The 13692-nt window shown below is 33.4% G+C and overlaps 1 protein-coding gene across 4 annotated transcripts in view; it reads left to right on the forward strand.

Annotated features, from left to right (window-relative positions):
* The window catches only part of CEP120 (centrosomal protein 120), a 37512-nt gene extending 24415 nt beyond the window's left edge, over positions 1-13097 (forward strand). For all 4 annotated transcript variants that reach the window (XM_071424358.1, XM_071424359.1, XM_071424360.1 and 1 more), the window contains exons 18-21: positions 109-231; positions 1247-1345; positions 10150-10295; positions 10980-13097. In XM_071424358.1, coding sequence (XP_071280459.1) covers positions 109-231; positions 1247-1345; positions 10150-10295; positions 10980-11220 — 609 coding nt within the window. In that variant the 3' untranslated portion in view covers positions 11221-13097. The remainder of the gene's footprint in view (positions 1-108; positions 232-1246; positions 1346-10149; positions 10296-10979) is intronic.
* The last annotated feature ends 595 nt before the right edge of the window (positions 13098-13692 follow it).

The following is a 13692-nucleotide window of genomic DNA, read 5'->3' on the forward strand; positions in this document are numbered from 1 at the left end:
GTAAAATGTTTGTTCCAAGGACTAAGAAGTAACTTAAATTCTGTCATCTAATTATTTGTCTGTGAATGGGCTTTTCTGCTAACTTGCATTTTGTTTTCTTTAATGTAGCTTTTTGAAGCAGAAAATAAGCATAAGACTTTAGAGAAGGAATTCCAGCAATACAAAGAACAGCAAAGTAGCAAACCAGAAATCCAGCTACAATCAGAAATAAATCTTCTCACTTTAGAAAAGGTATTTCTAGTACTTAAAAATTGTCACAGTGGTGTGTTCACTGATAAAAGGGATGTAGAATACTACTGTGGGATGAAGTGTTAATTTGTCCATTTTGGTTTACTTTTTCCAGTAATTTCTTCAGAGTTTAAATATTCAGACACAAATAACATCAACAGTCGCCTTATTTCTATAGAGGAAGCAGTAATGTGCTTTAATAACTTCTAATAATGCAAGCAACTGATGCAAAATATTTGTGTTTCTACAGACTTTTTAAGCTCTTACATTAAATATTTTTAGATTTTCTTTTTTTTGTTAGATGAACTAAACAAACCAGTTCTTTAAGATCTTCACAAGTTTAATGAAAATAATTTTTGTCAGATTCAAAAAAAGTACTTCCTCAGAGATGTGAAAAATACTTAATTTTTAATTGTGTTTATAAATATTTTCATTTGTCTTTTAATACAAAATTTTTTGCACAAATAAATGAAATTAATTTTTTAGTGGTAACAACTTTTAAAGATGTATTTAGTTGGTAATATCATAGGTTCACACTAGTAGATACAGAGATTTTAAAGAATGTCTGGAGCAGATGGGTATTTCAGAGAAAATTATGTAGGCCATATATTCCATCAGCAAACTAAAGAAAAAAAAAATCTATGTACCTTTTTAAGAGAGATTTATCCATCAGCATTTTCATTAAATTAGTGTTTATAACCTCACTTTGAATAAAAAAAGGATGAAGGGATGGCTGATCTGAGAATCTTAAATTTAAGGTTACATCAGCAGATTTAGTGCTAAAAACTAATCTTTTTCTTTGTATAGACGGCCATCCAATAAAAATAAGGTTATATTTTAAACAAGAAAATGTTCTTGTGCCATAATATTTATGTTATAGTGTATAACAGCTTTAGATGATGTTGTATATTAAGCTACATAAACACTTTTCTTAAACCAGACCCTTTGTATATATACATCTTTCAGTGATTGTTACTGCTGTTATTGCTTCAGCTGATATGATTTTAATTGCTTTTAGGTTGAACTTGAAAGAAAGTTAGAGTCAGCTACCAAGTCAAAGCTTCACTACAAACAACAATGGACGAGGGCTTTGAAAGAACTTGCAAGGTTAAAACAGGTATGCAGGTTTTCATTGCTCATATGAGACAACCAAGTTATCGTCATGTTGGAAGCTGCTGGGATTACTGTTAACTACTGTTTTCATGTTATTAGTGTTTTGTTTGTTTTTGCAAAGTAAAGCTCTCAGCTGTGCTTTTAACAAAAATGAGAACAGCAAAACTGGCTTTTGTTTGACTTTGAACTCAGGAAGGACCAAGGCTCAGACCTGCAAAGAAGGCTGAACTATTTAAAAGCAGACATGATTAGAAAAATAAAAGGTTTAATTTTATTCCAAATAATTCTGCATCAGCTCTTCCAGGAAAATATTTTGCCACAATCCCAACCATCTTGGTCAGTTACATAATAACTGTTTTGTATTTTATTTGTATAATGAATGAAGGGTAAAGATGAGAAACAAATCCTTCACTTTTAGAAATAAGGGTTTAAGTTTTGATGATGCATAAAATGAAGAAAACTTAACTTACACTGGATGTGAAATTTTTCTCTGCTTTTGGAAATTCTAACCTCATACTAATGTAATATGCTATTTTACTTCTAGGTTTTAACAGAGCTCTAATGTGTCTGTGGGCATCTATATAGGTACAGTTACATAGTTTTGACTTGAAGTTACTCTGTTTAAACATGCAGTAGTAGCAGTTTCATCCTTGTTGAATCTCTATTACGTGTTGTGTTTTGTCATCATCTGTCTTTCATGAATTCCAGTAAATATTAGCTAAACAAAGTGCTTAAGAATGGCTAGCATTTCCATTAGTCCTGACAAATTAGTAGATCATTAATCCCAATTGATTCATGAACAAACCTTGACATGAGCACAGACCTTCAGTATTCACATTTAGTAAAAGGTTTTTATTGCCTGTATTCACACCTACTTCCAGCTTGAGGAACAGTGTTGGGTTTTCTTAAAGATTATGGTACCTGCTTCATTTCTACTGATAGAATATTCAGGTTTTGGAGAATAAGAAGTTAAGCCCGTGTTCTTCTAGTTTATAGTACTTCTTTAGTCTGTATTTATGTTTGAAGAGAGTCAATGCACACCGCAATGGTTTTTAGTTAGTAAGTCAAAACTAACCTTCATTTGCAGTCTTCAAATTGTACCTTTTTTGCCTAGTGATAAAAGGAGTCATCTACAATTTGTGAAACAGCTATGCTTGAGAAGGTGATAGGAGGAATATAAATCTTATCCCTCTGATTAAGATTTCTTCAGCAGTCATGAAATATCCAGCTTATTTTTTCTTGCCATATTTTAAAATTTCCCATGGATTAAAAGCAAAGATTATCACTTGCCACACTAACACTAATGTATATCACTATCAGGTTCTTGTTACAAATTTCATCACCAAAGACCTGGTGAACTGATTTCATTAATATGTGTTGATGGTTTCAACTGAACCTCTTGATGAAAGTCTGAACCATGAAACAAGTTGGCATGTGCAGTGGATTATGCTGCCTAAAACTTTTACAACAGAACAAACCCTTTCAATGCAGTTCCTTGTGGTTTTTATACTCCTGTGCTTCATCTATACTTAAAACCTTTATCAATAGACTAAGTGACTTTAAAGAGCCAAATAAAAGTTGAAGCAAATCTGATTTAAAAAACTTACTGTGTTTAAATATAAATTTGGAAACTGTAGCTTAAGGAATTCTAGATTTGCTTTAGTTCAGATGATTTGTGCAATTGTGCATAGTCTAACCAATTTCTTGTTTGAATTGGATTAGTACCATGTTAATTTTGTGTTGCCTCTGGTGAATAGCCACAGGGCTGTAATCTGTGCCAGTAATTTGTCACACCAAAGCTCTCTAGAGAACTACACAAAACATTTGTGTAGTGAGGATTAGACGCTGAAAGCCGTATCTTAGATTGTTAATAAATGTTAATGACAAAACCCAGCTGGTAAGTCTTGGAAATGAGATCTAATGCTTTGTGCCCATTGCCAAAAAAATGTTTAAACAGAGATTTCCATTACTTAAAGGTGACCTGGTGCAGTCAATTTGTGAATTAAAGAAGCATAATCTACAGGCTAAGCATTTAGTAAAATGCTCTTCTGATTTGCAACCATAAAAGTCAATGTTTCCTTAATTAAAAAGTTTTCTTTTACTTTGGAACTAGTTCTTAGCACACATCTGGGATAGTTTTATATTTTGCAGAATATGAGAGACACTACACATAACTTAAAGTATGGGACTGTTAATAGAATATGATCTAAGTTTCTCCATGGGTAGGACTTTGAATGCTAAACACAGTGCCAGTTTTATTGAAGTACACAAAGGCACACATACATATTTATTTATGTACTTAGAAAATACAGAAGTTAGTTAAATTTAAATTGGCTTGTAAAATTGAGTGACAATAGACTTCACCCAGCTTACTTTTCTTTTCTCTTTTACTCAGTAGAAGTCTGTATTAATGTTTCAATTGTTATAGCCCTGTTCAACTTTTAGGGAGACAAAAATGTCATCAAATTAACTACATAATCTGTGCACCCAGGTAAATGTTAACATTTCTGGAGATTTCAAAAACTCTTTCAATGTTTGGTGATTGGATGACCTAAGTACTACACAAATGAGATTTCCTTTTTTTTTTTTTATGTGAACATTATTTCTCAGAGGAATCATCACTATTTACGTGAAATTGCATCCATGTTTACACAGAACTTAGATATCAAATTTACTACCTGTCTGAAACAGGTAAGAAACATTTTATCAAGACAGGAATCAAAATTGGCAGAAATGTCATTTTCAGAAGTTGATTATCTCAGTTAGATTTACTTTAAATAGCCAAAATTTCAAAATGTACATGCATCCACTGTTCTGGAAGAAGTATTTTTATAAATTTTCTAATGTGTTTGTGTCCTACGGACCTGTTAGAACCAGCACTGAGGTATTTGTTTTAAACAGCATAGACCATATTAGCTGGCTGACAATTCATTCTGTCTTGTCCAGTATCCTGCTTATCCACTCAGTAATTAATTTGATTAATTTATAAGTAATTTAGCCAAGGATAGGATGTAAATCTTTGTTAAAAAAACAAAAAGGCACACACTCACACACAAAAAAACCCCACAGTTGAAAGTCTAAATCTTGGTTAAAAACTGTGTCTTGAAACCATCCAGGCCCTCCTACTGACTTGTCAGCTCTGGGTTATTTTCAGAAAACTTTACTTGAGTTCCTTAGCTTCAATCGTAAGTTTTTCCCACAGACTTGCATGGTATGTATGAGTGGGAGAGTGAATAGTGGCTGCTATTTAGCCATTGTTTAGTCTAGTGTATGTATGTTTACATCTCCCTTTTGGATTTATAGGCAGCTATGGCAAAATAAAGATTGTGCTTCCTTGATTGAAGAGCCTCTTAACTAAAGCACCTGGTGGCATACAGGGGTTCTTTAATGATCTGATTATAATTCAAATTTTGATGGTTTTTTTTATTATCGGTTAATTTTCGTTAAATGCTGATATTTCTGTAGTATCATAAGTTTCAAAACGTGATTGAGATTTCCACCATACAAGCTTCTAAAACAGTATTGCATTCCTCAAGCACTACATTAGAGATGAAAACTGGTGAAGAAAATCAGTAAAATCTTGAAATATGTTATCTGATAACTAGAATGCAGACTTGTTTGGTATGGATTTATTTTGTTTGTGGAGGAAAATGGAAAAATGTGAAATTAATAAGGAAAATTGTCGATGAGTATAATTTAAGGAGGTGAGTGAGGGGCTGAAGGAAAAGGAGCAAGAGGAGTAGGAGGATTAGAAGTGCTAAGAAAGTAGCGCAGGAGAAGGTGTCTGCACCAACTAATACATATTGCAGAGATAATTCTTGATGTTCTTACATATGATATTCTTGATTAATCTCTTGCTGCCTTACTGTGGGATAGTAGCTGATGATTGGGTGATGGTGCAAGTATAATATATTTCCCAGTGTTCTGAGTTTCTGGGTTTTATATTCTGTTCACAAAGTTGTCTTTAGTCCAGCAGCTGATGATTCTGGAGTGTTCCCTTAGGTATGATTTAAAAATACAAAAGGTTAGGAACAAAAATAGTAGTACTTCTTATTGATATTTGAAATAGCCTGACTGTATAGAATAAGCAGTTGGGAATAAATCTAAAATATTCCTTATTTTAGGATATATTATAGGAGTAAAGTTTGGAAAGTTAGCCAGAAAGTCTTGACTGAGAGTTTTCAGCATGCAGCATGTATGCACTTGTGTGCACTGAAGTACACTTGAAGAATACCAAGTATTCACCTATAACTCAATTTTTCAGTATACACAGAATAAAATGAAGATTGTTGTTTCAGCAAAGGGATTTAGAAATGTTGGACTTAATTTTATGCATAAAGTAAATGTGCAGAAGTGTTCTATTAATTGAATTTTTGCTTTGAAACATCTCACAATAAATTCTGCTACATTTCAAGTCCTGCTATACAGTAGAGCTCTGTTCCTTCCGTATTTAAAAAAGAAGAGTGCGTGTTGCTCAGTGGATTTTTACATTGTCATGGAAAAAGTGGATTTAATACCTGAGTGTCTGATAAAGTGACACCAGTTTCATCACTGATATGAGTAAAAAATCCTTCCTTCTCTCTCACTATAACAAAATACAGTCTTTTTATGGCCCCTGAACAGATCATAACAAAATTGTATATAAATTAATTTAAAGTGAGCATGCCTCCCTTCTTATCAAACTGTTGTAAATCCTTTGCCATCTTCTTGTATTGATGGATTATTAGGAAATGGGCTTCTCGTGCTCTGCTATGAATGGTATACATAGAACAAGTTTTCTGTTATGCACCCTACAAACTGTTATGACAGACTTTTTAAAGGAGTCAAAGACTAATGTTGGGAAAGACATTAAAAAAGCACAGAATATGAAGTGTGTAATGTAAATTACACACAAGATCAATCATGAAAGAATCCCTTCTCACTTGTTTTAGTGTCTGTTTTCCAAGCTGGACTGTCATGAACTGAATGGTAGGAAAATCTTGCTTCAGCAAATGTTGATTTTTATTTTTTTAATTTAATATGATTTTGCTTAAATGTTGCTATTCAGGGCCATAACATGGCACACCTCTAAAATTCTTGACTTTCAGTGACTTCAATTAATCTGGACTTCTTCCCTTTACACCCCAAATAAGTGCCAAATATTTGCTATGTTTACATCATAATTTTATTAGTAATCAAATTAGATACCAAATCACATTTATCTGAAAGGAATTCCTACCCAACATTAGCTTGGAGACAAAATGTACTGATAAAGGTGTTTCTCTCCTTCATTGAGTAAACAAGAATTTAGTATGCGCTATATTTAATCTTGCTTCCCTAGAAATCTAGGACCATTATCCCTAGTATTGATAGAATTTTTCTCCAGAGAAAAATATCAAAAGGAACAGGAACTGAACAAAGGATTCTGCAGAAAAGGCCCGCTTTTCTTTCCTCTCTCCTTGGCTTCTTCATCATTCTCTGTTGTCTCTTTCTTGGTTTAATTAAACATTATTAAAGATATTTATTTAAAATTTACAGTTCTCAAATGAATTCATTCAGTGAGGGCATAAGGGACCAATATATCAAATAATGATCTGATGAATATGAAAGCATTGGGAGTAGTGTGTCCTCTTTGTGGTCTGATAGATACAGTTTAAAATAGGCATTGTTCTATTAACATTAAGAATATGTACTTCGTCTATATACCACTTCTTTAAGCTAGTCTAAAATGCCTTTTTTGCTCTCAGGTTGCCGTTGTGAGCATGTTGCTGGGCAGCAGAAATGTATGGATCATTGAACTTCCCTGCCTCAAATAGTAACGCATCAGTATGTCATGAAACCTGTGGTCCCACAGGCTGCTTCAGTTATGCTTTTCTTCTGCAGTGCAGGTGGAAGAGCACTTTCAAAATTTTCCCTCATAGATCAGAGTAATATATTTCACAAACTGAAGGACTGGATTAGAAGGCTTCTACTCAGTGTAGTCACAGCTATGTGATCGTTTGTGTTTAAGTGAAAGCATTGCTGTCCTAGTACCAAGTGCTACTCTTTTTTGCATCAGTTTTCTAGTATTTAGTTTTTGGTCAATTTTTGCACAAAGTACCTTCAAAATTAATTTTCTCACAGAATTATTGAGATACACCAATTTTACAGACTTGGAGTAATACCCACTCTCTGCCTCTTGCATCAAATACTTCAACAGTACTGCTTTATATGTAGGGGTTGTTTTTTTTTTCAAGCATAAATATCTATCTTCTTTCAAAACTTTCTGTGGTCAAAAACCTCCTTGTGTGCTCAAGTATATTGCTTAAGTGATTAACTTCCATTCTTTTAATGACTTGAATTATGTCTCTCGTTTGAAACATACCTAGTTTTGAGTTTCAGCCATACTCTTCATTGGGTGAGAAAGACCCAACTAGTTGATATTATGTGAAATATCAGTCTGGTCCATACAGAGGCCAGCAGTAGGTGCACAAGATCTAGAAATGCAGCTTGGATATCTGAATAGCCTCCAGCAGCCCTCAGTCAGTTAAGTACATTCTGAGCCAGCAGGTGCATTCTGGCTATTGTACTTAATGGACATAAGTGAATGTATTCTTTATTTATCTGTTTCCTTTTCAAACTGTTTCCTTTTCATTTTTATCTCCATAGTATCCCACTCCTTACACATCCACTTTTTCCCTGCTGAATTACATTGTAATAGAAGCAAACTTCCATAGTGATTTCTTCATTAATGAATATGTTGAAGGGTAGATTCTTGTGGAATTCCACTTTGACCTTTTTGCTGTTGTGGAGATGATCAATTGCTGTCCTTTTTCTGGTGTTCTAAACCCCGAGTCAGCTGAGAGGGCTTTTTGCTGTGACTGCTTAGTTGTGTGTTTGGTAGGAGGTTTCCTTAGTGTGGTGTTTGGTTGGGTTTTTTAAGACTGGTGGGAAGAGTGACTTTTCTATAAAAGCTAGATTAATTTTTCCTGGTGTACCCCTATGACCTCTTAATTTTGGGTTTAGTTATGATTTCAACCAGTTTGGTCACTATGGAAGTTAAATTCTGCTGGTACTTTCTGGGTATTTCTAAGGCCTCTATTTAAATAAAGAATAAAATAAAAAATGGAAAAATAGTTATTCCTGTGGTGTAAACACCAGTGTTGGTGATGGATTAAGACTAACCTCCAGTCAGTGTCACAACTTTTTGTTTGGATTTCCTTATAACTCTTGAAAATTCTAAATACCAGCAGTCTGTAGTAACCTGTTTCATGTACCTTGTTTAATCTACAAATGCATACATATACTGTATGTATTTGTAGATTATTCTCAGCCCAAGGCAGAATAGGTTTTATTACAGCATTCTTCAACCCTTTCCCACATAAAAAAGGATCTCTCTCACATGGGAATATCCTTCTGCAATGAATTCTTGATGGAGAAGGAAGGACTATGGCCTTATCTTCACTGAGTGCTTTTTCTATGCTTCAGTCATCTATCAGCTGCAGACTCTGGCAGGATTCCTGCTTCTGGTTTTTTATTAGTATGTATCTCTTTAGCAAGATGTTCTTCATGATTTATAACCTGTCTCACTGAAGTTTTAACATTTAATTTGGCTGGCTGGTGTATATTTAGTATTTTTAGTATAAAAACAAAGTTTTTAAATTCTTTAGGGTTGATTTCTTGTTGAGTACTTCTCTGTTGTGTTGTCGATTCACATTAACAGTTGAAGCCTTTTTTAATACCAATTCCTTTTGAAATTCAGATCTTCTTGCTCACTATTGATCATCAGCAGGGAGTGTTTAAAATGCTAGCAGCTGGAATTCAGGAAACTACCTTATTAAAATCTTTCAAATAATATGAGGTTGACTGTGTAAATAATATGCTTACACATATCAAGCAAAGAAATTACCTTTTTTTAACCTGCATAATAAATATAATATGGATTGTATTAATAATCAAACACACCAGATGAAAGCAATGTCAGAATTTCAAAGATAAACTTGCACTTCACAATATGCCTAGATCCAGGATATTTGTGTAACTCCTGTCTTTTGTAACTACCTGAGGTCTTCTGCCTTATTCTGGGTGTAAGACTGACTACACAGTTAGTGCAAGAGGTCATATGGAAAATGACAGGGAGAAAAATAAGTGAAGAGAGGACCATGTTTACTAAACCACCTTAATGTCATGAAGTGGATTCAAGCCTTTGTTTTTTTAGTATCTGTACAGAGCTTAAAAATTAGAGCCAAGCAAACTTTTAGAATGGATAGACTGATTTCATTAAAACCACAAAGTAAGTTACCTAACATTTTACATAGTACTATACAATTGCAAAAGGGCACCTTGCCAAGACTTATTTTTTAACCACAAGTTGTAATTTCTAAAAGCAGTTCTTAAAGCTTTGATACTAGTCACTATGGGGCTGATGATGGAAGTTTCCTGCAGCTATTTAGATTTTATTTTCTAAAAAAAATTTCATATACCATATAGTGAAGGAATAAATCTCAGTAGCTTGAGCAGTTCCAGAAGTGTAAGTTTTATGTCTACCAACTTAAGCTAGAGTTAGTAAGAGGATTTGTTAATAATTTTGCTGTTTTGTTAATGGGAAGAAATCTCTAGGCTGCAGTTGATCCAACCTGGACAGGTTTACTGTGATGATGATAGTCAGTGGTCTTACTGCATTATAGATATCACTAGCTAAGACATTGTGTTAACTCCTACATTTCTAAAACTCCTGGAGATGTAATTGTCATGACTTCATTCCTAAAGTTCTGCTCTGTTGCTATAATTAGCACTTTTACACGTAATCATGCAGTCAACTGAGTTATGTCTTCACCCTTTCCCATACAGCGTGAACAAGAAAATGCAATGGCTCACCTTAAAAAGCAGCAACAAGAGCTCGAGCACATGAGGTTGCGCTATTTGGCAGCAGAAGAAAAAGAGCTGGAGAAAACAGACCGACAAGAGCTGGAGGATATCAGAAATGAACTTAACAGGTATAAAAAGTATTTATAAGATTCCTCCCCAGCTGTTGCCTTTCCTTCTATTTTTTTGCTGTGAGTCTCAAAACAGGAGAAGATTCAGTTAAATCAAGATTATAATTTGCTGTCAGTTCAGTGAAAGAACACGATTTAGTGTCCCTTAGGTAAAGATTGCATATTTGTAAAATGCAACAGTACAGCAGTGTAGAAAAATCAATGTTTAACACCATGTGGTTTATTTTTTGTTAAGGCCACAGATGTACAGCACCAAGCTTTTTGTCTATTTTAAATCATAAGTTCTAAGCATAGCTGCTGTGTTAAGAACAAGTCATATTTTATTCTGATTATTAATACATTAAAATTTTAAATTTATCTAATGTTGTCCTCCAAAAGCTGTCTGCACTAGTTTTGTATGTTGAACCCTTTTAATTTGAGTACAAATTACATTACCAAGCAGAAAATAAATAAAAAGCCTTGATAGCAAGTATAGTTACATATGCACATACAGAAGGTTTTGTTAATTTTTCAGTATTACATTTCTTTTCAGTTGTAGTTATTTTTCCCAGAGACAGAATAATTTTTTTACCTTTCACAGATTTCTTTATTTTACTTTGTAGTTCAGTAGCTAAACTAAAGACTAAATACAAAGATAATCAAAGTGAGGATTAATATTCTCTATTTCTATTTTATCTATATCAGGCTAAAACAACAAGAAGAGGAGAGAAAGAAATTGCAGGATGCCAGAGATAATTCTTCTGGTAGAGTGGATAGTCTTCATTGTAGAAAAATAAATGAGAATACAGATGATTACCTCTCTCGTCTGATAGAGGAGAGGGATACCCTGCTGAGAACAGGAGTCTATAATCATGAAGACCATATTGTAAGTGAACTTGATCGTCAAATCAGAGAAGCTATTGCAAAAAGGAACATCACTATTTAAAAGCATGCAAAAAGTTTTAGAAAGAGCCAAAATCTGAATAGAATGACTTTTATAAGCCTATAGTACTTTGGGAAATATGTAACATCATGCTTTGTTTTGCACATTATGGTCAGCTCTCTTTGAATTCAATGTAAATACTTGCAACGTGTCAAGTTAAGCACAGTTGTAAGTTTTATGGGGGCAACGACTGTTTGTTAATGTTTTTATACTCATGTGTGTATATATATAATTGTGTGTATGTAAATATATTTATCTTGTGTACCCTCTTCTTAAATGTTTCCTACCTCTTTTTGGATCACCCTTAATAGGTTTATTTGTAATATTTTTAATATTGACTATAAGAGGTTTTTAGTCAATGTTGTTATGATTTCATTTAATTTTTAAAAATATCTCTTCAGCTATACTAGGGCAAAATGACATCAGCTGTTTTCTCTGACGAAATTCTTAATTCTGAGCTGAACTAAAGCACTGACCCAGTGTTAGTTTTTTACTAACTGACAAATAATAAACTTTTGCTTCTCTGACTGCAGTTAACATAACTAAGTTATGTAATAAATAAGAGACAAGATTTTGAGTGTGAGGGGGAAAAATCAAACCTTATGAGACTGAAGCCGAATCAGTCATTAACGAGCCTGATTGCCCAGGGTTGCCCTAGCAGTTTTGCACATGTCCTGGTAAGGCTACACCCAGGAGAGTGAAGACCTTATTCAGAAATATACTTGCATTCTTATATCAATCCCTAATGAGGAAAGATACCTGAAGCCATAATTCTGAACACAAACATAAAAAAAGATCTTCTCTAAGATGTTTTCTTTAATCAGGATGTAACCACTTCCAAGTTACTTAATATGTGTTTCAAAACATGTTAACTCATTACCACTTAAATTGTATGTAAAGTTTTTGTTTTGTTGTGGAAGTACAAACAGCGTGCAAAGGAGAAATCCATAATTAATGTTAGTTTGTCCATAATCACAATTGAAAAACTTTTGTTTTCCAGTTTTCATTCCATTTCTGTTAGGTTTGTGTGGATCTACCTAGTAACAGTAACTTACAACACTGTCCATTCAATAAGCATTCTTCTCTGTCCTGTAGTCACAACTGTTTCCATTTGAATGTCAAGTACAAAAATCATCTTGTGATTTATTACTTTTAGAATGAACAAAGATACCAATGGAAAAAATAGTGGTTTAGGTTTTTTGCATAAAATCAGTGAACTTTCATGGAGAGGCTTGTATACATGCGACCTTCCTGTTTTGTGTGGCATTAATTATAAAGTGGGAGGAGGGGTATTTGTATCCGGCTTTAGCTCTCCGTGCATTGTTTGTCCTCCTCCTTACTATGAGTGTAGGTCCTGCTAAATAAACTATTCATTTAGACTCCTTAGAAAAGTTATAAACAAGCTGTATAAACATTGAGATCATATTCCATGAGGAATACTTGAATACTTATCAATACCAGACTTCATAAGAAATGCCGTTGTAAATGTATTTTTCTAAGTAGTGTGCTTGGAGATGCCTCTCCACTAGCAAAGAAAATACCACCCTCTTAAGTCCCATAGAAATCCATGAAATGCAATTTCACAATAGTTTTTACATTGTGCAGTGTGGTATCACTGATGCAGGGTTATATGCAATTATTATAAATGATGCAGTTGGCTTCTATCTTGACAGGAAAACTTGTTCATGGCTTTTTTTCTTCAAATGCTTGCTCACTTGTGTAATTTCTTCTCTAGACACTGGAGGGTGCCTGAGACTTAAATATTGCAAAGACAGTGTTGACTAAATTTTCATTACTGGTTCCTTTTTGAAGTGGTATTTTATGACTTTTCAGGTGTATTATTTTATGAAGTAAAATGAAAATAAAATAAAATGAAAATATTAAGGACTTTGCGTTGATTTTTTAACTATGAATTTGAGCAAATTTTGTTTACTATTTCCAGTCATATGACAGTCTTTAGTGCTTGAATCTATAAAATAATAAACTTGTTAATGAAAGTTAATTGTCACTTTTTGGTTTTTTTAATAATTAATTTTTTTAATTGACTCTCTTCTGTGGCATGTAAAAAAATTACAATCATGTTGCTGTATGTTTTAAAAAGCAACTTGGGTCTTCTTTCTTGCAAATCAAAGTACTGAGTAAAATGAAACATGAAATGCTTGTTTTTAAAAACATTTATAAACTTCATCATTTAAGCTATTTTGGGTCCATTTAGCCACTTGAAAGATCACAGCTTACAAGGTGCAAAGCATAAATTTTGTGATTATTAAAACAACTTACATAGAATATATTTTGTTTTATAATCATTACTCTTAGTGTTCATTGTTTGTATTAGAATGAGGAAATTATGGATAATCAAAGCTGCATGTTTTAATTTAATTTTTTCCAGCACAATTTGTCTCTGCTTCAGTCTGAACTAGTCCAGAAGCAAAATATATGTTTGTAGTAGATATGTATAGCAGACATGAGCTCAAT

Source organism: Agelaius tricolor, unplaced genomic scaffold (genome assembly GCF_023055355.1).
Source record: "Agelaius tricolor isolate 1412-34295 unplaced genomic scaffold, bAgeTri1.0.p SCAF_4, whole genome shotgun sequence".
NCBI classification, from domain to species: Eukaryota; Metazoa; Chordata; class Aves; order Passeriformes; family Icteridae; genus Agelaius; species Agelaius tricolor.